Raw genomic sequence first — 24,888 nt, 5'->3', positions numbered from 1 at the left:
AGAAGTGGCTGCACTGTCACAACCTCAGATATATTGCTTTGAAACAGCAGCCCTGCCGTGAGCTTTGTGTCTCTGTTTAAAACTATCTCAGAGTAAGATTAGCTGAGCCCTTTGTTATCAGCCCTCAGGTGCTGCCTCCTGGAGCTGGGGGCAAGTATAGAGGGGTTTGCTCATTTGTGCAGGGCCAGGTTTGGTTATGCACTCCTCCTCTCTGCCTGCAAAAGGAGCTTAGCAATTTTTACCTTCTCCAGCTCTTTCTCCATGCATTCACTAATTGCAGCCTTGGGATGGACCTACCTTGAATTATAGAATCAATAAGGTTGGAAAAGTTCTCATAGACCCCCCCCCCCCTAATCCCAGCCTACCCCCACTGTGCCCACTGACCATGGCACTCATTGCCACATCTCCATAGCTCTGGAACACCTCCATGGATGGTGACCCTACCACCTCCCTGGCAGCCTGTGCCAATGCAGTGCCACTCGTTCAGAGAAGAGATGTTTCCTAATATGCAGCCTGACCCTCCACTGGTGCAACTTGAGGCTGTTATCTTTCATCAAGCATGGCTCAGTATTTGCTACGCATGTGGTTTTTATTTTTCTTGCCTTAATTAAAGGATGGGGTCCAACATGGGCAGAGCAGAACCCAGAGCTCTGTGTGTGCTCACTAAGCACTGTCAGCATCGCACCAGAGTCTGTCAGCTCTTCTGAGACAGTGTTTCCATCCCACTATCTGTCAGCCCTGCTGTAATGGGAATCCTGCTGTCCTGGCTGTCTTTTTAATCTGCAGTAATCTGGTTCCTTCTCAAGTCTGAAGTTTCAGTGTGCTGCAGTGTATCACATTTTAGAGTGCTTTGCCTCCCCCTCTGCCCTTCGCTTTATGTATGTCAGAAGTCTTGGCTCTGTTTAGACAGAAGACAAGGTTTTCAGTCCCCTCTCCCATTGGGTTTCGGTAATCACTTACCTTGATTGAAGAATGCAGGCAGGCCAGCAGCTCTCCTTGGGTCAGAGTTATTAATTTTTCCTCTCTGTACTTGCCTGAGTGGTCTTTGCTTTGTACAAAGAGCCTTGTCCTTATATTGCAGAAATCACATTTATTTTCTAATAGCGATATAAGCCATGGTGCACAAGGGCTGTCTGTTTCTGTGGCATTTCAGCCCTCTAAGAAAAAAAAAAAAAGGGAATGTGAAGGTTCATTGGCCTTGAATTGCCTCTCTTCTTCTGGGGATTTGCATCAGAGGCTGCTGATCTTTTGGGTTGAAGTATTGGTTCTGACTACAAGAGTGAGTAAGAGAAAACTGTAGGAAAAGAGCTCCTTGCAGCCATTAACATGGAGAGCGATGGTAATTTGTGGAGAAGATGGTTTTCAGATATTCCTCTCTAATGAGAGTGTAGATAAGTTCTCTCTCTGCTTAGGCAGTGCAAGCCAAAATGACTGATGCTAACCCTGCCTCCGCGCTGGTGTTGGTTTGAATTAAGATGACTTGAGGATCAAATGAGATCTAAGTTCTTTCCTGAAAGGATGCTCTCTCCTGATAAACAAATAAATCCTGCCCTGCCTGAGTGTGAGTTAGGAGCCAGTATTGGAAATAAGTAAATTGCTTGGATTTTGACTGACAGTAAAATTTATCTCAAACCACAAGCAATTGGTGTTTTGCAAAAATATTGGGTATCAGCATTAATCACTGAGAAGGGTCGATATGGTGAGAATTATTAGAGGCTTTTGCTTTCTTTTCTTCTTGTGTGTGTTTGAATAACTCCTAATCACAACTTCATCCTAGCCTGGGATAATAAAGGGTTTCAGCAGGGCTGCTCCCAATAACCTATCATTTCTTTTAATGTATTGTACTTCAGGCTTTATTGATGTGAAGTGAAGCCGGGAGCTATCCCAAGCTTCTCCGTTATTGTTCCTTTCCCAAGCTGCTATCCCACACCTCCCTTTCTTCTGTATGACTGCTCGGGTGCTTCTACAGACTGGTTTTGCAGTGTTGCATACCTGGGTGCTCTCTCATTGGCTCAAGGACAAATCTAACGCCATGGAGGATCTCAGAGGCTCTAGATCACCTCCCTCTCCCCACACCACCCGTATGACCTGACAGGTGAAATCATATGAGAAAAATATCTTTCTCTTGGACAGTGGTATTTCTTATATCTGAAAAAATGTGGTTAAAGGAAGTCCTTTCCTCTTTTGTTGGTTGTAGTGATTGTTGTGTTGGGGGTTGGGTGGAGCATTAGACCCCAGTGCTTGCTGGGGACTCTCCCCTAGCTGCTCCATGTGTCTATTCCTGGGGCATCTCTCAGACCTGTCCATGTGAGCATGGACCTGCATGTCTACTGCAGCAGCATCTCACACCAGAGCTGGCATCCCCAAGTCTGAATCATCTGCTGCAGAGATAGTGCTCTTCAGTAGTGCTAATTGACAGCAGCAATGATTAGTTATTAAGCACTGAGTAGTCACTAATACGTGGGCTCTGATGGTGAATATGAGGGTTTAAAAAGCAGTGGAACTCATAATTCTTCATATATTTTGAATCTGCTTCAAGGCATCCATTATGGTATCTGCACTTGTATCTCATCAACAACTGCACAGAGGAGAACTGTATGGAGGATGCTGCAGTAGAAACATAGGCCTGGTGGGATGGGAAAACAGGAAAAGGGAACAAAATGACAGCTATCATTTTGATTCTAAGTAGTCTGTGCCACTCTGTGCACCTGGAAGAAGATGCAGTAGAGCTGGAAAATGTACAGGGAAGAGGAAGAATAACCAAAGAATAACTGAAAAGAGTGAGCAAAAGAATTAATGGGATTCTTTGCAAAGAGGGGAGCATTGCTGTGTGACTGTCTAATCCCTAAACTTTCCCAAAGCAGATGCTGTTGGATGCTGAGTTACTAACCAAGCCAGACCTTCAGTCTGACCTAGACTGTCTGTAAGCAGAGCCCAGTTTCCTCTGCTTCATTGCTGCCAGTTTTACTGCTTTGTTATGTGACCTTGCACAAGTCCCTTCCTCCTGTTCCTGAGTCCTGTTATCCATCAGTGGGCTGGTTTCATGGTTTCTGTGGTAGTGTATTGGTTCAGGTTCTTTTGGGCAAATACAAACTGTTTACCTGCTTGTAGAGCATTTATTACAGGAGTATGTCATCTAAGATGGGCTTTCAGGTATTCCAGTGATAAGAGTAATTAATAATATATTCCTCCATTGTCTCCCTATATTATATTTTCTGATGAACAAAAAAATATTGATAGTTGCTGATCCACTGCATCCATTCCTATGTGATCATAAAGGTTGAAAAAGACTTCCAAGATCATCAAGTCCAATGGCCAACCCATCCTTATCATTCCCCCTAAACCATGTCCCTCAGTGCTATATCTCCACAGTTCTTGGATGCCTTCAGGGATGGTGACTCCATTGCCTCCCTCGATTGATATTTTTTGGTGCTCTTCCTTTAACACAAACTTTGCCCTGAGTTTCTCTGCAACGTTCCAAGGAGAGAAATGCCTGAAACCAGCTGGTTATGCTCACTGCAGGGGGATATGACTCAGTGACTATGGGTACCTTCCAAGATGCTTATTGTGCAGTGTCATTCAGGTACACAAACTCCACATAAAACACTTAGAACTGAAATCAGAGGTCTAAGCTCAGCACCCAAAGATGCGCTGCAGAGAGCAGGTATTAATGAGTTCATGTCGTCCCCTTCCCTCGCTGAAGCTTCATTTTATATGCTCTACAGTTCTTATCATTGCTGGACTGGAACAGAAGGTAATGGCATTTTCGGACTTGCTCTTCTCCATTTTGCACTGTCTTCTCACTGTTTGCAGATACTGGGATGGAAAATCAAATCAAATGCACATGGGTTCCCATACCTGCCTCAGTTATGAGTCCAAAAGCTCATCCATAAATCTGTGGTTTCTTTTTCTCTTGGCTTTGGTGGATCTGCTTGTTATCTTGTAGAAAATAATTTCAAATAGGAATCTTAAGCTCCTGTATGCCTCAAGGGGGTTCAAATAAATGTGGACAAATGGGCTTTCTCAGTCAGTGGACAGATTTATCAATCGGGATGTTGTGATGAACAGGCTTAAGTCAACAGTTCACTTGGCCCATCCATCAAACCTCTAACCAGGTCTGAGCAGTAATTGCCTGAATCTGTCAACCACTTTGCAGCGTTACAGGACAAGCCAACAATTTGTCTTCCATGTTTAGGACTCTATTTTGGAAGTGCTTTGTGACCATTCTGTTTCTGTACTTACAAAGAATTGTGGATTTTAGGTAATCCAAAGAGGTTTTGCTCATGCTGTGGAAAAAGAAATCTTTCCCCAGAAAATTCCCAGTGCAGAACCTGTAAGTTAAAAAAGTGCAACTATTTGAGTCCCAGAGCTCCCTTGGCCAAGAAACTGTGATTCTTCCAAAACAGCAGAAAGAAAACTCTGGTTCCCAACCTTTTTTGGCTTTGTGTATTTCTCAAGCACAATGTTGGATAACAATTTCTTTCTCAGGGAAGGCTATTAGCGTTGGCTTTATGATTAGAGCTCACTCACTGACTGGCTTGCAGGATTTAGCGAAACCCATTGGAAGATAAGCAGCCAGCCCCCTACTAGAAGTCTGATGAAATGCCTCCATCTTTCTCCAGGCTGCTTACTTTTAGCATGTAATGTGGAGATTTATCTGCATGCCAGGAGACATAAAATGCTGGCAAAGGTCTTTAAATATTTTGTTGTACCTCCTCCTGCTGCTGCATCTTGTCTTTTTTGACCTTTGTTGCATCCACATCCCTCGTGGATGATGCTGCATCCTACAAAACTCGCAGACTGGAGTTAGACAAAGATCTCCTTACAAGTGAGTCTCTGTGTATGATGGAGCATGTGGGCCTGACACATCCCATCACCCGACAAGGACCTGAGGATCTCAGTAGGAGTGAGAACCCCACAGCTAGTAATGGGTCTTGGGAGAAGATCATTTGGAGCCCCAGCCCTCTTCACATCTCAACTGATGATTGTGAAGCAGCTGATCAGCTTGGGAAGGATGAGACCTGTCCAGTGCATGGGGTGATAGAAAAGGAGAGAATTTGGAGCTTTGGTCCAGAGAGGTTACCCAGAGAGGTGGTGGGTGCTCAATCCCTGGGGACATTCAAGATCAGGTTGAATGGGGCTTTGAGCACCTGATGGAGCTGTGGGTGTCCCTGTTCATTGCAGGATAATTGGACCAGATGGCCTTTAAAGGTCCCTTCCAACTCAATGTTATCATTTGATGAAATGAGGTGCATGTCTTGTTGGAATGCCTGTATATGTGAATTCAGTTCTTCAGTGTATCTGCTGTCCTTTAAAACCAGCGTACAATCAATAATGTTAGAAATTGTCCTCTGCTTGTGTGTTCCTTGGGGTACGTGAGTAACTTCTTTGTATTCCTAGAGGACCTGGTCCAATGCTTGTCAAGTGAACAGAAACCTTTCAGTTCTGTTTCATGGGCTTTAGAAGCTGTGCAGTGGCCACCAGTCTTTAGATAATAAACATTTGCTGCTGCTTTAAAAGCAAATTTGATTCTGAAGCTTTATCCTTGTAAGTCAAATTGTTTCTTTGTTATTTGGACAGATGATGGCAGCAAAATCGGTAGCTAATTCAGAGAGGTTCATATTCCAAAATGTCTTCTTACATCCGCATCTTATCACTATCTTAATCAGACAGTGGTTCTTGACCAGTTCCAATCAGAGTAGTGCCCTTTCACTGTAAGTAAATTGTTAGAGATTATCTAAATGTGCTTGAAGAAAGAACAGACCCATTCGTTTCAGAGCAGAGAGACAAAACACACAGAACACCCTCTGACAACTCACTGATTTTGAACTGAGGCATTTTGAAGGCTGAGAACACTGTCAGTGTAAACAGCACAAGGACATCGTAGCCTGTTTAGTGTATCCCTATCCTCCTGGGGAGATTTTTCTTCAGGCCCAGGGAGCTGGTGTGCAGGTAGCTAACTGATCTAGTGAAACAAATGGAAAATGCTGTTGAGAGTCAGTCTGGGTATAAATTAACCCTTTCACTTGTAGGACCAAGCAGAGCTGGCTGGGAGGTGATGATTTTACAGTGCCTGTTGTGTGGGAGCGAAAGTCAACAAGATTTTGGGATGTTCATTTGTCTTCAGAGCCTTGTCTGTAACTACTGGTGGGCACTGCAGAAAAGAGGTTTTGTTTCTCTGCAGCCCTTGAAGCCATTGCAATTAACCTTAGGCTAAAGGGACCCAGGTTAAAGTACAGTGACAGAAAGATGTGGAGGTAGGGCTTTCCACCATCGACCTTATGGAGCCAGGCCTGCTTGATCAGGGATTAAATTTGACTTCACAGTATTTCAGAACATCAAACAAAATCTTACCAAGGTGCATACCTTGATATTACCAGTCCAGCCATAAAACAAAATTGCTTCTCTTCTTCAGTGCCTTTCAGTGTGAAGGTGTTTTGAGATACTTCACCCTCTGCAGGATAAGAAGGGAGCTGCCTTGTCCAGATTTGTCTACCAAACACAACGTGTGGCTTCTTCATTTGGATAGCCCGTCATCAGCCTGTCATGCTCTGCCTCCTAGGAGAGCTTTTATCTGTCAGCCTGGCTTCATCTCCAGACAGCACAGGCTCAGTGAAACCATTTTGGTTTGATTGTCATCATGTCTGAGTCATTATTTCTGAGAAATATCCACTGACTTAAAACACTCATTGCCTCTCGAGGCCCAACTTTTAATAAGAAGCTTTGCTATTAGCTGAAAGGGAAGTGTCATCTGGATAATTGTGATATGACATTAAAATAGAGCCTCGGGTGAGGCTGGCAGAACTCAGCGCTGCTCTGAACCTCTTGGTGTTGAAGATTCTGCTTCTCAGGTGGGAGGGCGATATTTGCACCGAAGAGGTTTGCCCCTGTTTTCTCACTGGCTCTGACTCCTGCCTCCTTTTGGCTGTAATTACCCAAATCTGCATATATCACATCTGGCTTCACAGTCGATAGATGAAGATAACGTTGCTTGTTTATATTAGAGAGCTGTTATGAATGCAATTAATAAAGCTGCAGAGTAGTGGAAGAGCTGCATATCATTATGTAATGAGACCTCATTTGCAATAAATGGTATGAAAAATGATTTCTCGAAAAGAACAACAAACTGTTGTGGGTTTTTAGCCAAAGATACTTGGTTCTAATTTGTTGTTTGGCATTTCCATGTTAATGAAGAGTTTTAGATATAGTTACTGCATTTATGGCAAACACATTATCATTTGCCAGAAGCGTTGGCTTCTTTAGAAATGGGAGAGCTGAGTAATTATCCTCATTGTGCTGCTCTGGGGAAGGCTCTGACAGCACTACTGTCCAGCTCCCTCTGCAGTGCAGGATACTTCACAGAGAATCTGCTCACATTAGCCCTGTTCTGTACTTGGGGATCTGAGCTACAGACACGTGAAATAACTTGCCCTCCTGCTGCTCTGGAGCCTGAATCACTGCTGCTGGGCTGCATCTTCCCTTTATTGCCTACAAAGCAAAACCTGGCTGGAGCCAGCTTTTCAGTTGGCACTTGGCTTCCAAGCTTGTTCTGCTCAGTGATAAAGCAGATGTTATCATCATCAAGGATGAGGCTTGGATCCCCATATTTCATTGTGGTCAGTGCTGTATTAACACTTTGTGATGTATCAAGTCCTGTTGCTTGACTTGTAGTTTGTAGAATCCTAGAATGCTCGCCTAGAATCACAGAGTCACAGAATGTTTTGTGTTGAAATGGACCTTAAATTCCCCCAACCCCAGCCCCCTGTTGAGGGTTGGGTGCCCCCCACCAGCTCAGGCTGCCCAGGGCCCCATCCATGAATTTGGGTGAAGCATCCACAACTTCTCTGGACTACCAGTTTAGCCTGCTGTTACTTGAACTCATGGGTTGTACACAGAGGACTTCCCACCACTTCATGTAGTAAAAGCTTAGGTAGTGGTTTTCATTCAGAATGCATTACAGCAGGTAGAAGGCATCATACATGCTACCTTGGCCTGATACTGCCTGTCATCACCTCCCCATCTGCCTTCCTTCCAGGCAGGAAGCATTTCCAAGCTGGGGCTCTCCTGTGGCTCTGGGGTTGATCATACATGCCCGTAGCATTCCCATGGTAAGGATACTAAAAGGAGGAACGAAGATTAATTTATGTTCCTGTGGTTATACAAGAAGTCAATTTCAAGGCTATTGAACCAGTGTCAGGATCCATAAACCCCCATTTGGTATTTCAACTCAAGAGCATCACATCTGGCTGAGAATCGATGTTCAGTTCATGATGCAAAAGGAATATAGGATCAGCCTTGTTTTTGTCACCCAGTGTGGGCAAATGCATTTTCCTTTGGAGTCGAAGCGTGCATTGCTCAGTCTGCTGTTGTTCCTTAGTATTTGCATGAAAATGAGGCTTTGAGATAATCAGATTTTATTTCTGCTGTCTAATCGATGCTCAGGGCTTTGTGGTTTAATTACTAGAATCATTGTTTGCTGAAAACAGAGTTCAATATCTACTTTTTTTCCTTTGAAAAGCCAACTCCATCATTTTTATTTCCAACCATTTAGCACTTTATTGATCTTTGTGTCATTTCTTGATGAATGCTGCATCTTTCCAGCCAAAAGAAAGGACGGATCTTGAAATAAGAAAAATAAATTCTTTGTCTTAAATACAAAAATGGAAAATGCCCCATTTCAGTATTGCTCGCTGCAGGCAGGTCATTCATATGGTGTCCCCAGGAAAAATGATCCTGAAAAGTTCGCTCTGTATAGAAGGAAAAAACAACCAAGCCAAGAATATTTTCAGAACCCGATGGGTGTTAGACTTAACTGAGATACAGAGACAAGTTTTGCAGTTTAACTGCTGCTCTTTTAAGATAGATGAGAAGGTGTCAGAGGGACATGGAAGTCCAGTGGCTTGCACTTAGAGAAAGGTGAAGTGAAGGGTGGATTGAGAAGCAGCACGGAGGAATCATAGAATCATTTGAGTTGGAAGGAACCTTTAAAGGTCATCTCCTCTTCCACAGAGACACCCACAGCACTATCAGGTGCTCAGAGTCCCATCCGACCTGACCATGGGTGTCTCCCATGGACAGGACACCCATCACCTCTCTGGGCAACCTGTGCCAGTGCTTCACCACCCTCAGTGTAAAAAACCTTATATCCAGTCTCAGTCTCTCCTCTTTTAGCTTGTTGTTTATTTACATATTGCTACCCAATTAGTACTACATAAGCGTGGCAAGTGAGATCAGCTAAAGCAGAGTGGGTTCTTGCTGCTGGTAAGTCCACATGTCACTGCAGGAGCTGTGCAGTCGTGGAGAGCCTAACCCAATGTGAGCACTGGCAGAGGCCATTCCAGTAAGCAATGTTTGCATCTCATCTCCCAGAGCGCAGGTAGTTTTGTATGCTGTGTGATCCCATAGATGTGTGATCGTACAACGCACTGTGACAGGCTGTTTACAGCAGCATCCTGCTGATGCCTGGTTCTCTTTGGATGCTGAGGGGTTTTCTACCTTCACTGCGCTTTAACATCTTGTGCCTGCCTGGGATCACTGAGGGAAAAACAAGCAGTTTATTGAAGCCAACAAGTGATTTCAAGGTACTGCAGACCTGAGTTTACAGGGAAATGCAAAGGCTGAAAGGCAGAGATGTTGCCAGACTTTCACGATGGAAAATGGCTAAAAAAGGGCAAAATCAGGAGAGAGCTGACTGCATGCCCTGGAGATGGCAGTGTCGAAAGCATCTTTGTAGTAGAGGGAGGAGTTAGGAAGTGCACCTCAGCTTTTTAGGTACTGTTTATTAGATATGGAGGTTGGTGGCCCTGCATGTGGCAGGGGGTTGGAGGTGGATGATCCCTGAGGTCCCTTCCAACCCAAGCCATGCTGTGATTGTATGACTATCATTCTGCTTGCTGGGTGAGCAGGGCTGTTTCTCCTCAGCTTCTCCCTTTCTCTCCGTGGCTGTGGCAGAAATTCATCAAAATTCTTGTCGAGTAGAAATAGTTTTTCTTCTGGAATTAAAAATATGCTGCCTTCCAGCAGAATGCCATTTTCTCCATTATTTATTTGTGCTTGTAAGTAAATTGGCAGTTGTATATTCTAAGGAAAAGGAGCCGATGCAGCCTTGTGCCATTAAGTTGTCAGAGCTGAGCAGACGAAGCATGGAGCATTTCTGCAATATTGCTCTCTGTACCCTCATTTAAAAGGAAGTTTTACCTGCAAAAGAAAGAGATGAAATCTGTGACATACAGAATGGATTGCCCGATGTCTCCAGGCTGATTTGAAGCAATCGATCTTTATTTTTAAGGTTTTAAGGCCTTGTGCAGGAGCGAGGCGTGCAGCTTGGGGTTTGTGCATGCCTTTGTGTGTGCAAGTGGGGAGGAGGGGAGCTGCCTACAGCAAATTGCTTTGCACTGGGGTGCAGCAAGGAGACTGAGCAGGAGGAGCATAACATGCCGTCCTTCAGGCCTTGCCTCTGCCCTTTGAAGTGTATGTGGAAACTTAGGTGCCGTGCTTTCGAAACCAGTTGCTGTGTTTGTGATGGAGAACTGTTAAGAGAGAAGGTGCTGGCTGTACAGATCACTATCGACACGTTGTGGGTTGAAGATGCGATGGCTGGGTGTGAACATACAGCGAGGTGTGCAGGTCAGAGGGAGAACGGGCTGTTTTGTTGTGGAAAAACAGGATTGCTTTAGGTGATAAAAAAGGGAAATATGATTAAAACAAGCTGATAAAGTGGAAACTGAAGTGACAAGATAAAATAGCAGGGCGTTCAGGACGAGAAGGGAGAACTGGAACCGATGGGTCGAGGGCATGACTTATTGATTGTAATCTTCACCAGTAGGATGTCATTGCATTTTCTTATCTCTGGAGGGGAGAGAGCAAATGAGAAGCGAACAGAATTATTAAGCAACTTTATTGTGGTGTTGGGGGGGGATAATTGGGCAATGAGGATTATTTCTAGTGGACAAAGCATGCAACCTGGAGGATTTGTGCTACTGATTCCTGAGGGCACTGGGGGGGAGCAGGAAGAAGCCTCTGGAGAGACACTGAACAGTGCATTACATCCAGGGTAAACCCTGAGACTGGTGCTTTGCAGCACATTTGAGGCGAGAGCAAAAGGGGATTCCAGAGGCCTGGCCAGTGAAGAAGAATGTATTTGAAGATGAGCAGCCCTCTGAATTGAAGCAAGAAGTGAGACTGTAAGCAAAGGCCACCTGTAGGGATCGAGGGAAGGGAGAGCACAGCAGCTTTCCAGCCAATTCCTCCTCAGTTCTCTGTTGTAAGTTACATCCTATCACTCCCTTTTTTGAGAGGAGCCCTGAACAAAAAACAGTAAGTGAGCAGCTTGTGTATGCTGGCTGAATCCAATCTTATAGGGGATGCAAAGCTGTGGGACACAGTGGAAAGCTTAGGTGCGGGATGATGAGGATGCTAAGGAGGGATGATTCCCTCCTTAGTGTTGACACCGTGGTTTCTTAATGGCTGCCTGAGCACTTCTGAGGGGCAAAAAGGACTAAAAATAGCACCGTGCATCTGTAATTGAACTCATCCCAGCTGCTTTGACTCCGGTTCCAGCTGTGCTCTGTGTTTGGCACAGGCCCTGTCATCCCCTGTGCAGCTCAGACTGACCTGAGCTGGTAAATCTTAAGCTAGATGTTATTTAAAATTAATTTGAGGAGATGCAGATGTTCTGTAAATCACTGAGGGAACGTCAGATTATGCATGCAATTTTCAGAAGTGCTCCACGGTGGTCTGACTCAGCTCCCTGTGAAGCCCAGCGCTTAGCATTAAGCAAAGGCAGAGTCTGTGCTGGTCACTATCCTCAAAAAGCCATGGGAGAGGAGCTGGCACTGCAGACCTGGAAGATTGATGTTGCACCCGGAGGCTGAAGCCATTTGTTGAGGACACTGAGTGATTGGGGAAGGCAAAAGAAAGAGAAGGATGAAAAATACATGGAATAGAGTATTTGTTAGCGATTATTTGCTTGGCTTCATTGGCAAGTCTCCTGGTGTTCTTGGAGAGCTTTTTGTTTCTCTAAGAAATGGCAGTCCACAGTGTTCCTCTTCCAAGACCAAGTTGAGAATAGTCATCATGTATAATTATGCCTAAGGAGAGGCTGCAGTCTGGAACCAACTGATGGTAGCAGTTAAGTGTAAATATAAATCCCGACTTAATAAAGGGCCCTATTTCCTCCCCACACTTAGCATCCACATGTATGTAAATGACTGGAACAGAAAGTGCTTGCTGTCAGTGACACAGCGGCTTGTCATTTCCTCAGTAACATTAAAACAGCTCCGTGCATGAGGAGCATCAAAAGTGCTTGTCACACACAGCAATCTGGTGAGCGCTGACTTGACACAGGAGCCAGCCAGCAGCCTGGGGGAGCATCTCATAGAGGCATCCAGCTTGGCACAAACCACGCTGTGTTGTTCTCAGGCTGGTTCCTGAAGGTTTCTGACATGTGCTCTTACCTTGCTGGAAACAAGGTCGTTTTTAATAACAGGCCATTGTATAAATAGCAAATGTGAATCTGTACCGTAGCATTCGTGGGTCCCATCGGGCATGCTGATGTTGTTTTGCGAAGCAGAGGGGAATGAAGCCAGAATTTGTATTTGTTGAAAGTAGAGTATTATTAGATCATCTCCCCAGTGGAAATAGCAGCCCCTACATGCAAACTGTCAGAAACACTGCGGAGTTAATTGCTGCTTTAGAGGCGCTGATGTTCAGCTGTGGGAAAGTGGGTCGACTATTGACAAGATCACCAGTCCAATGTAATTACTGTGGAAGGCATATAAAAATAGGCTTTGTGCTTAGCTAGAGCTGTGGCCGGCTGAGCATCGTGGCAGCTTTAGCTGTCTCTGTGTATGCACTGCAGGGACGCACAGAGCTGCCTGTATGTGTGCACTGAGGACATCAGTCAAGATCTTCCAAGCATGCGCTGTGATTTTGAAGCCGTTGTGTGTCCCTGGCTCACAGACCCTGATCCTCCTGCTGTATGACACAACAGTATCAGGAATAAATGAGAGTCAGCAGAAGGCTCTTTGGCAAGACTTTTGGGATGGTTTCCCTTGGTTTGCAGTGTTTGTATTGTTTTTATTTATCTCCTAACCACTGTGCTTCTTGGTATTGTATGTGAGACATAAAATGGTGATGTACAGATAGTCATGGTGCTGCACCTTCACCTCTGTACTGTCATTGCGGAAGAATGGCTGTCCTAATGACATGTGTACACCAACATGCAAGCCCTAAAATTGCTCACAAAAGCTTTGAAGGGCACTCAAGGGCAGGCTTGGAAGTAAAGTCTCCCTCCATAAACATCGTGTTCCATTTGGGATCTAACATAGTTTGAGGGAAATAAACCACAGAAAGATATGAGCACAGCAGAGGTTCCACTTGTGTCCCCATGGAGTAAGAGATCCTTGCCCAGGGCTTAAAGCACAGTTGCTGAACTCTGATACCTCTAACTCATTTCTTGACCATCTCCTGTGAGTAGGAATTCATTGAAGCAACCAGTGATACCTTAAGTGCTCAGCAGTTTGTCCTCCATGCAGAGCAAACAGATGCAGAACTGTTGATGGAGTCACCAAGTTGTGCACTCAGTGCCAAGCACCCGCGGTTCTTTGATACCAGCTTCAGATTTCATCCCCAAGTACATGCCAGTAAATACTTCGAAGTCTTGGATATCCCATTTCATGGGATTTATGTGGACTGTTAGGAAATGAAAGTGTCTGTGATGGCAGTACAAATTCCCTTGGTTTGGTATTTCAGCCCCTCCAGCACTCTCCCTGTCCTCAGATGGTACATGGTGACAACCCAGAGCAGGTAGTGGCTGCTTCCAGAAAAGCCAGGCAATAGAAAAGAAGGCATAATGCCTTCTTAGGTGTCAGTGCAGGCTTGTGCCTAACAGAGGATAGAGCATCTGCATGGAGGAGGTCAGTAAAGGAGACAGCCATGCCGTAAGTTTACCTCCTTCTCTGACATTCCAGTGTTAGGATTAGAAGTGCTGTTTCAAAGAGAGTTTCTCTTGTTCATTTGCTGCATTTTCTCTTCTTCATGAATGAGAAGAGTGGAAATCTAATGAAAAATGTTATCAGCTTGTCAAATTAATGAATACCTACTTCAATACTATGATTATTACCTGTTACTAATTAATATCAGTAAGACGATTCTAACTTTTTTTTGTCTTATTTTTCAGTGAGAAGCTGGATGGAGAAGCTGAAAGATAAGGTAGGAGGCTCAGTGTTTCTCTCAATGACTTCAAAAGCAGAAACATTTTTCCTTGCAGGAATAAATAAGCTTTTGCCAGTGCAGTTTGTTCTGTCTACAAAGACGTTTGAGAAGGGGTTTAACATTTCCACTGGGAGACAATGAACCAGCTGCTGCTGTTGTATAGATTGGTGTAAATCCACAGCATATCACTGACAGCTAAGAGCAAAATGAAAGACAGGGGTGTTGGATGGACTTCTCTGCACCAGACGGTCACCTTCTCTTCTAACTCCCAGAGTTGCTTTTTTATTGCCCTCTTAGTTTCCCCCACCCCTTTTCTCTCAGCCCAAAGCTTGGCTCTGGCTGTGTGCTTTAGCATCACCTCAGGGCCAGACCTCTCCTGCCTCATATACAAGAAGAGCTGCCAGTTCCTGGAAGGAGAGGGAATGAACATAGGGCAACTGAAAAGATACCAGACCCTGATCCTTTTTCCCTGACATTACGAAGTGGTGGTATGTGGAATAATGAGTTGTATCAGCCACAGACTGATACATGTTCAGGCTTTGCTACCTTAGGGCAAATATTAACATTTTGAAATGAGGGTGAAACCTTCCGAATGCTTTATTGACAGTGGTAAAGCAGTGAAGCTAGAAATGAAGTGACAGGAGTGTTTCAAGACAGTAATACTTTGTGGCTCAGTAGGGCTTAGAAACTCTTCTATAGGATCAGAGATAACACAGATAAAAAGACAAAGAATGAAGAACTCTGGCCCCCGAAAACACATAGAATCATCAAATTGTTGGGTTGCGAGGGACCTTAAAGCCCATCCATTTCCACCCCCCGCTGTGGGCTGGGTGCCCCAACCAGCTCAGGCTGCCCCATCCACTGCCTTGGGCACCTCTGGGGTTGGAGCACCCATAGTCTGTTTGGGCAACCCTCAGGAAAGAAAAGGTCTGGGTGTCAGTTTTCCAGGACTGAGGAATGAAAATGTTGAGGAGGGTTCATGCACGGCCCTTGTTGAGTTGATTTTCTGCCCACAATAGGGAGGAGACATGTCTAGTGCCAACTTTGGTCATAGCAGAGCATCCTGGCCTGGGATTCAGCCAGAGCGAGCGTTGCAAGGACAGAGAATGGTTTTCCCAACGAAGGTAAAAAGCAGACACTGAGGCTGGATGGGTGCCTGTAGGGATTGCAGCATGCACGTGTGTCACCTGCTCACACCAGAGCACCACAAGAACTAGGGGGCATTGTGTGCTTGCTGTGTATTTCACTTTGTTTCTTGTTGGCTACCCTTTTGTGTCCCCACAAGGAGGATGCATGTTCCAGTCTCCAGCAGAGTTGCTGTGTGGGGTCTGATCATTTGCAGTGTTGATATAACTAGGGATCTGCCGGTGTGCACTGAAAAGAGAGATATCTCCTTCCTGCAGGGTATGGCACTGGGGAAGGCAGATCTTTCATCTTGCTTGTTTTCCTTAACCATTTTTTTTCCCTCAGAAAAGCCCAGCAAAACCCACTCCTTACCAGCAACCAAGTGCTGATGAACCAAACCATGCACGAATCACAGCTGCACACCCTGTTTCCTCCTTCCTCTTGTTGTCAGCACCAGTCTTAATACCCACCCTTCCCTTGCACTTTTGGCAGAGCCCCATCATAGAGCCATAGGACATCCTGAGTCAAAGGGGACCCATAAGGATCACTGAGTCCAACTCCTGGCTTCACACAGCACCACTCAACAAGAAGACCCTACGTCTGAGAGGGTTGTCCAGACACTCCTTGAACTCTATCAGCTCAGGGTTGTGCCCACTGCCCTGTGGGAAAGAGCCTTTCCCTGTTATCCAACCTGACTCTCCCCTGTCCTCTCTGCCAGGAAGGTCAATATGAGCAACTGGTGTCCATAAAGAAATATCATCTTCCCTGTGGGCAGTGGGTGAGAAAGTGGCTTTGGAGGTGCCTGTAGAGTGGGGTTCTATATCAAACAAATGCCAGAGCCCTCATAGGTTGGGCCAAGTGATGCAGGAGGGCTGGGAGGACAGGTTCACAATGCAGGCATTTGGGGTACAAACCATTGGTGCAGTTGTTGAGAAAGGCTGTAAATGGGCATGGACTGAGCAGATTGGAAATGCTCATCGTATTAAAACCAATGGTTTCTGGTGCAGAAACTCAACTGGACAGCAGCTACAAAGGCATTTCCTACCTCCTCTTGCCTCTTGTGCCAGCAGCACTGTTTCCAGAAATAGAACTACCCACTCTGCACTAATTAGGTCACCCGATTAAAGTGCCTTAATTGCCTGGTGGAGATGCAGACTTTTTGCCACTCACCTCCTTTCTTGGGAACTCGTGTGCCACACAGAACTCCCTGCAAAGTGCAGTGCTGAGCAGGGCTGGCTTTGCTAGAAGGCACTGCAGGATGCAGCCCTGAGCACTGGGATCCAGGCATGAAGGTGTTCCTATTTAAAGAGCCTTGCAGGATCTGGAGGGGTCTGTGAGAGCCCAACAGCCCTTGTTAGCACTTTGTCTGTCCCAGATGAAAGCAGTCGTTTCCATTCTCCAGGTAAGGACATGAATTGTGCATCTGTCCCTCAGCTGGTGTAAAATCGATTCTGGGTGTGTAGGTGGGGAAGGGTAAAGCTGCAGAGAGTGAAGGCAGCGCTGACAGGACGTGAGCTGTGCCTGCCTACCCAGCTCCACTGAGACCCCAGCCTGAGCTAAGTGAGGATGCTGTAGCAATTTGGCACTTTAAATCTCAATTTTCATTTCAACAGTAAAATCATAAGCACTTAGAAATATTTTCACAAGGATTTCAAACGTTTCCATATTATTCACAATTCCTGGTGGACTGGTTGGGGTTACCATCATCTCCACCCCATGGTGTGTCAGCACAGCTGCTTTGGCATTTGTGCTCTTTCAGAGACCTGGATGTTGTGTCCCTTCCTAGAAACAGACCTCGTCCCATCCAGGTGATGATAAAGTTTCAGATACAATGAAGTGTAAGAAAAGTGTGGGGTTGTATCAGTCCTGAACTGGTGGAAAAGGACTCTGAAGGGCTGCTGCTGTGAGTGCTGCTCAGTTTGTCTGTCTCCCACCAGGCAGGGTACATGTCGGGGATGCTGGTTCCTGTAGGAGTCGGGATAGCTGGAGCCCTCTTTATCCTTGGAGCACTCTACAGCATTAAGATTATGAATCGCCGGAGGAGGAACGGCTCGAAGAGGCATAAAAGAAAGGTAGAGCAACTGCCAAGGAAGGGAAAACGCTGATCTGTCCTCACCGCTTTGCAGTTCATCATATTGGTTGGAACCTGGTGATGGAGGGTGGTTTCTCTGGGGCGATGAACGCTGGAGCTCTCAGCTGGAGTGCTGGGGGAGGGATCCGGGTGCTGCTCCTTATAGTTTTGTAGGTGGAGCTCTTTAACATTTCTTTTTTACCCCCAGCAGAGGGAATTCAACAGCATGCAAGACCGAGTAATGCTCCTAGCCGACAGCTCTGAAGATGAATTCTGAATTGAACTGCGGTGCCCTTGTGATATCCAGTGACTTGTAGAAGGAGGGAGAGGAGGAATAGAAAAGAAGGAAGGACTTTCTGCTGCATCGCTGCTCTCAGCCACCCCAAACACCGAGCAGCGGTTGGTACCACCCCGTCGAACCAGCATGCTATGCTCAACGTGTACTGCGCAGTGATGTTTGTTTTGATACAGTAGTGAGATTTCACGTTCACAACCCGGCGCCTCATTCAGATCCACAGCACATCTTGTTGCAGCTGGAGCTGATCCGTACGGATGATTATTTTCCTATTATCCTGGTGTACTATTTCGGTCCTGGCTGGCAGTAATCTACTCATAACAATAGCACTCACCTAACCTGGGAATGGAAATCTTTACTGTGAATGACTTATGTCCACTTTGTTAATTTTAAATGTTAACATTACCTGAGCTAGAGTTCATTAGTGCTGAGATTAGCTGCTCTGCTTAATTAATGAATTACCCACTTGAACTGTATCCCTCATCACCTGAGAAGTGCCCGAGTACAGTCTTGTTGATACAGTTGGAAGCACATTCCTATGCTCTTCTCCCCAATTCCTACCCCTTCTTTTACAACCCCTGCCTTCAGCTCTGCTCCTCGCTTCTTGGAGACACGTGGGAATGGCCTCAGCTCTTGATTCACTACAACAACTTTAGTCCATTTCCAACCATCTGTTACAGCACAATAAATATCAGAGCTCACGTACTGATGGGTAGCCTTGCATGGATCCCTTAGCTTTTGTTCAGTGTGCAGGTAGGTAAAAGGAAAGCCAGGTCAGAGGTTTCCTCAGCTTCTGCTGCCTGTATGTAGGCACCAGTGACTGCTTCTCCTCTAACACATGGCTGCGTTCACATCGAGGTGGCAGTGAAGCATGTCTCCTTCCCCGGCTGCAAGTTGCATTTTCAGCCTCTGAAAGCTCCGTGAATGGCAGAACCTTTGGGAGATCTGATGGGTCTTGTCTCCGTACCACCAAACACAAGGAAGGCATCAAAGGTGGTTGAGCTGTCAGGGTGTCACGAGGCTCTTTGGAAAGCAGCAGTATCCCCAGTTGGAGGCATGTCCAGAGCAGGTGAGATGGTTGAGCTGGGAACTCTTGGCCACGGGGAAGACATGTAGCTGTAGGACAGATGGCTGTGGAGGGCTGTGGAGATGGATCCTAATGGTGCCTTGGGGTGAGGGCAAGCTGCCTGTACTGCTGGCAGCAAGTTGCAGGGGGAAACAGCCAGTGTCTGACATCATTGAACCGAACAGGGGGAGCTAATGGTGCTTTGCAGTTGAAATAGCGAACAACAAAGGGCTGTGTTACTTATCTCTCTTGACAGTTGTGAAATGACTCTTTAATCTTATGTGTATGCAAAATATCCATGTTTTCAAGGGGGAAATCACTGTTCTGTGAGGAGTCATCCTTCATAAAGAAAACAGCATCTGTCACTGAAGGAGGCTTGGTTAGAGAAATGAGATCAGACTGAGCTGAGTCCCACTGATTCCTGGAGGAGGTGTGAGGGAGGGGTGAATGAGGTGACACTCATATAGGACTTCATCTTCAGTGAAGGTGAAAAGGCTGTCAGGTTGCCGAGGTCAGATATAGTTGATGGTAAGCATATGTCTCGTGGGATTGTGTGATAGAGACAACATTCAGAAGAGCAGACCAGAAGAGTCTGAAGCTCAGTTCTCTTTTCAGAGGGTCCTCTGAACAATAAGTCACCGGATGGATGTCCAAGTTCCAAGGAAGCAATGCTCCCTGGGTGCTTTCCTGCTGGCCTTCCCTTCCATCCAGTGAGTCACCTGGAGGACAGGACGACCTGTTTTCGAAATGCTGCTACCAATGCTAGTCTTCCAGTCCTGGAGCTGTGCGTGGCCCTTGTGCTCATCCCACTGGGTGGTGGGAAGCAGGTCAGGGGGGAAAGCCAGCAGCATGCCAGGCAGTGTCCCTTTTTCTGTCCCTCTAGGACAGGCTCACCCAGCCAGGATTCCACAGTGTTTGCCTCTCTCCCCTTTCATTCCTGCAGCTTTCGTCAGCATAATGTTGCTTTGCTAAAAGCAGCCCCAGATCTCTCAACAGCCACTGCCTGGGAGCCCACTGTTACGTCCCTACCCAAAACTGAAGTATTTTTTCATCACAAGTGGTCAGTCCAAGCTATGTACTTCACTTCTGGACTGATCACTCCTTGTTTCCTTCTCATTTCTTTCTCTTTTGGAGCCTGCAGGTGCTTAGGAGGTGTTAACAGCCTGCTAGCATAGCTAATTGTCCAGGCTTGGCTGCTGGGCCAAGTAGCGTGGAGGAGCAGTTGCCAGTGACTGCTGCATTGAGCAAGGGTACCAGCAAGATCCAAACAGCTGGGGATCAGCAGGGCTTTGTGCAACACCAGCCTGCGAAGGGCAGCCTCTTCTCAACTTCCCTGTTAACAGTGACATGCCTGTGCTGTTTGTGATAATTGCAGGCATCACATTGATAACCAACGAGCTCCCAGGCAGAGGGGAGGAGGAGGATGGCTGAACAAGGCTGCTGGTGTGAGTGCAGGTAATGCAGCTCTGGCAGGGCTGTTTGGGTGGGCTGTCAAATTGATGGATTGAAAAGGCTGGTGGGGAGGCAATGTGGCCTTTCATTGTGCTAATGAATCCTCAGTTTGGGAAACATTTTCTATTGTGGCAATCAGTTTCACTGTCTCTCTTCTTCTCAGCCCTTGACATAGTGGATTTAAATTAAAGGCATCGTGGTCTGTTAGACAGAGCTGGTGTCTGATGGCACTGTGTGGGTGACCTGGTGTCTATGAGAGCCTCGCATCTCCCATTGAGGACACACAGTGGGTGGCTGTGATGCTGGGCATCAATTGTGCCATGGGTAAGGAGTGCTACAGGTGTCTGACTGGTTGTTCTACAGATACGATGGGACAAACTGGGCAGCTTGTAGCCAAATGGGGTGTCCAGCCAAATGCACAGCTCTGTGTTGGCTCTGGGGTCTGTGCTTTAGCCAGATCTGTGGATAGAAGGGTTGCTTAAAGATTTCTCTTGTGCTTCAGCTTCACTCCAGTCCTGGCTCTAGCTCTGAGCCCCACTCTACCATGCTTTGCTCCTGGGTTTGCTACCCACCCATACGGTGCCTTGAGTGGGAGCTACTGGTTGGTGGAGGCTTCCTGTAGGCCAACTTTACGAGTGGCTCAGCAGTGCAGAGATCCCAACCAACGTCCCTTTGAAATAGAGGTCTTTAATAGTTATTTTTGGTCAAGCACCTACCCAAGAGCCTGGATGCTCCTCGTATCTTCCAGTTTAGTTCTCCTTGGGGTGGAGGCAAGAGGGGCAGCCACAAGCAACCTTATGTCCCAGTGAGACTTCCAGGAGCTCTTGGAGCACAGATGGGGTTTTCTGCAGAGCCTCTGATGTCAGTGGGATTCCTGCAGGTCCTTAAAGCACAAGCAGCATTCAGCTCCTTCTCCTCTCATCCAAGACCGGTAGACTTTGGACTGGGCACTTAAAGGTATTTTGTGTGTAACTTTTGGAGTTAGATTAATTTGCTGGAAATTATCAGATTGCGGGTTGGGGAGGGAGAGGGTTTCCAATGGGAACTGTTTCCAATGGGAAGTGAAGCCTCAGGTCTCTTAAAGCTCTGCTGGTTCAGTTTGTATCCCCACATTTCTAAAATAAAAAGCCAAGCAGATTCTTTTGAGAAATAAAGAAGAAAAGCAGAAGTGCCCTCTGGCCCTGCATGCTCAGTGCTGGGTGACCTGAATGAAGAGGTGGGTTGTGCCACTGCTATGCATCCTGAGCCCATTGCGACGGCACAGCTGCAAGGACGACTTTGCTGCAGCAATAACCCTCTCCTGACTTGGCACAAGACACGTAGCTCACCTCTGTTTTCCCACGGATGCCCAGTTTGGGATTCCTTGATAGCACAAGCCAGAATTTGTTGTAGGCAACACGCAACCCTTCCAGCATTCACAGCCCCATCTCCAATAGGAGGAAGCAGCCTACCCAATGCGCAGCCCTTGCCCTGATGAAATGTTCCTGCACTCCACAGCTGCTGATTTTTTATGGTGTCTCTAATGCCGGGTGTTCACCCTAGATAAAGTTCCTTTGGACTGCATTGCTTCCATAGAGGGATATTAGCAGTCCTTGTGCTTTCTTGTGGTTTTCAATTTCGGATGAGACCAACTCCTCATACTGTAACTATGGAATGTAGCACTTTGTTAAAGTAAAATGTTGGAAAATAAAAAGCTGGCCATCATAGCTGACTTTAAGTACCTTGTCTCCCTGATCTGTGGTTCATTGCATGCTCTGTCTCAAGTAAAGCTGCAAAGTGATTGCTTGGAGATTCAGATGTTGCATTTCTTCTGTGTTTGGTGCAAGGATGAGAGCTGGGCTTGCAGTGGGACACAGTGAGAAGTTTCAGGCTGGGACGTTTTGGATCAGATTTACCTGGAGGCAGCTGTTGGCTTTGGGCTGTACTGATTAACACCAAGTTTCCTCTGGCTAGACTTTGAGGAGCTGTAAGGGAACCCAACACTGACATGTGATGTTGAACTTAAAGCCAGAAGCTTCTTTGTCTGCACCAGGACATTTTTTCCCATCTGGTGTGACTCATGAGCAAGGGCCTGTGCACAAACCTTTCAAGGCCTCAGTGATACATCGCAGGTGAGCATGGAGTCTCAAATGCAGGTACTGCAAATGACTCCTGGAAACAAGGCTGACCTCATGTGCACGCCATCTCATGGACGTCCATGGACTTGTGGTCTATGCAGAAGAAGCAGATTGCCCAGAGAAGTTGGGGATGCTCCAACCCTGGAGGTGCTCCAGGCCAGGTTGGATGCGACCATTGGCAGCCTGATCTGGTGCCAGTTGAGTGGTTGGCAACCCTGCCTGTGACAGGGGGTTTGGAACAGGATGATCTCTGTGATCCCTTCCAACACAAGTCATTCTATGGTTCTATGAAAAAGCTGAGAGGAAGCATTTGGGTTGGGTTTATAGTGGCCTCCCTGGCCCTGTTTTCAAGCATCCTTGCACAGCTTGCATCACTGCATGGTCCTGGTATGTGTCCTGTGCACCCAGTGGGGCACCCATCCCTTGCTGGGCTCCATCTCATTAAGAGAACCAGCAAGAACTCTTTGTCCATATGTGTGTATCTTCTCTAATGAAAAACGGTTCATTTAAAATAAGCAGCTCGCAGGGAAATGGCCACTTGGGGATTGCACCAGCACAGCCTTTGTTAATTGGTAGCTGCTAAAAGCGATCTGTATATTCATGAAGCTGTTTGCTTCGTGTCTGACTCGTTTCCAATGAAAAAAACAAAACCTGCTGGAAGAAGATAAGCAATGACATCCCCCAGAGTTATATTTCCAAAGGAAGTTACTCTCTATGCTCACACTGCCTTGCTGTGAGCCTCTGTCTTCCATTCATTAGGTCTCCTCCCAAAGTCCCTGACCGCTGGCTAAGCCATGGGCCTAAGGAGGGAGGTCACATGAAAGCTCTCCACAATAAAAGGTATATATACCTTTTATATATGTGACTGAATGCCTTCAAAACAACTGGGACCGCAGTGATGGCAGCTGCTGATGGCCACTAGTGAACTGATTTTCATCAGAAGCAGAGGAAATGGAATTCAGTGACGAGAAAAAGGCTGATATTACCAGAGCTTCGCTGCACTTCAGTTTTAATCCTTCTTTCTTTAAAAGAAAACACATTGGTGATATGGCAGAAAAGGAGAAAGTAAAAGCCTGCAAAACAAAGGTGGCTGTGTTCATATAAAAGGGTATCCAGGAATAAGCAGGAAAATTCAACTAGCTGCTATGATGCTAGCAAAGTCCCCATAACAAAACCATTTGCCAATGCCAGATTGTAATGCAGACCAGGAGTTTTGCTGGACTGCCTGCAAATATCTGGGATGACTTACTGTGACAAATCCATGCCTAGAGGTGCAAGGGGTTGTGGTTTGTAAGGTTAACAGCAGCTGAGCTTCCTCAGTCCTTCTGTCCCATGGAGACTGCTGCAGCATAATTGGGCAGGGAGAGCTGGAGAGAAGCAGATCGATATCGAATTCGAGGCACAACTGTGGCCAAAGAGAACTAGATGAAAAATGCACCGTTCTTGGGTTTAAAATGAAAAGGAGCGAAGTAGTAAAATGCACCATTGAGGCAGGGCTCCAAGGAGAAAAAGCTGCGCTGGGTTCATAAAGCTTATTTATGGCACATGGGTCTCTGGATCCTTCTCTGGCAACTCCAGCCAAATCTTTAGGAAGAGGCTTTATGGAAACTGATCTTGTCTGTAGGAGGCCAGCAAGGCCTGTGGTCAGGGCAGAACAAAAGCACTTTTAATCTGTGTTGCCAAGAGTAATTGTTTTCTATGCCCAACTTAATCTAAAGGATGATATTTAATCTCCTCCATAGAGGGTGATACGCTTTGGTGCTAAATGAGTTTCTGGATGTGGCTTCTTCTCAGCTCCAGGATACTGTTAGGGAATAGAAATTACAGGGATAATGCATCTGAATACTTTCATGTCTTCTCAGCCTGGAGAAGAGAAGGTTCCAGGAAGACCTAAGAGTGGCCTTTCAGTATCTAAAGGGGGGCTGTAAGAAGGAAGGGGACGGGCATTTTAGCAGGGTCTGTTGTGATTGACAGGACAAGGAGAAATAGTTACTAATAGAGGTTTAGATGGGATATAAGGGAAAAGTGACTCCATCAGGGCCACTGCCTCCACTTGCTCTTACCCTACATGAAGATCTCAGCAACCCATCGCTGCTGGATTCCCCAAGGTTACATCCAGGTTTCAACCACAGGGTTGCATCCATTCTGCTGGCAGAAGTAACCCAATACACCCTTACATCCAATGGATTGTTAAAGGCTCGACCGTGGTAGATAAGCTGGTAGGCACATCCTAGAGAAGAAATTCCTCTAAAATTGAAACTGAAGAATGGGGTTTAATAGCACTAAAAACAGAAGGCTAGTAAAGGGACTTGGCTGCGCACAAGCAGCACAGCATCTATTAAAAATGAGCATTTAATTGGATATTTGTTTTGCAGCCAGCCTACTTGGCTTAAAAATATATGGTATTGCCCTGAAACACTGAAATGATCCCGGTTAGGTGTAGGGAGGAGATGAGGCAGTGGAAGCACTAAGCTAGAAGCAACACTTAGACAGTAGAGTGTGGACTTTCAAGGGAAAGGAAAAAAAGCGTCTCCGTATTCATCATTTT

General features: G+C 46.1%; 1 protein-coding gene across 3 annotated transcripts in view; it reads left to right on the top strand.

The window, feature by feature from the left end:
- Positions 1-22,011, top strand: part of ARMH4 (armadillo like helical domain containing 4) — a 48,256-nt gene extending 26,245 nt beyond the window's left edge. The window contains exons 6-9 of one of the 3 annotated variants that reach the window (XM_072337273.1): positions 14,180-14,211; positions 15,234-15,338; positions 17,277-17,411; positions 17,619-21,938. In XM_072337273.1, coding sequence (XP_072193374.1) covers positions 14,180-14,211; positions 15,234-15,338; positions 17,277-17,411; positions 17,619-17,687 — 341 coding nt within the window. In that variant the 3' untranslated portion in view covers positions 17,688-21,938. Of the gene's footprint in view, positions 1-14,179; positions 14,212-15,233; positions 15,339-17,276; positions 17,412-17,618 lie in introns of all 3 variants that reach the window. The other 2 variants (XM_072337274.1, XM_072337275.1) reach the window with 2 other exon arrangements.
- Positions 22,012-24,888: the final 2,877 nt, after the last annotated feature.

The sequence above is a fragment of the Excalfactoria chinensis genome, chromosome 5 (genome assembly GCF_039878825.1).
Source record: "Excalfactoria chinensis isolate bCotChi1 chromosome 5, bCotChi1.hap2, whole genome shotgun sequence".
Lineage (NCBI taxonomy): Eukaryota > Metazoa > Chordata > Aves > Galliformes > Phasianidae > Excalfactoria > Excalfactoria chinensis.
The sequence above is the reverse complement of the archived record's forward strand: the minus strand, read 5'-3'. Positions and strand labels throughout refer to the sequence as shown.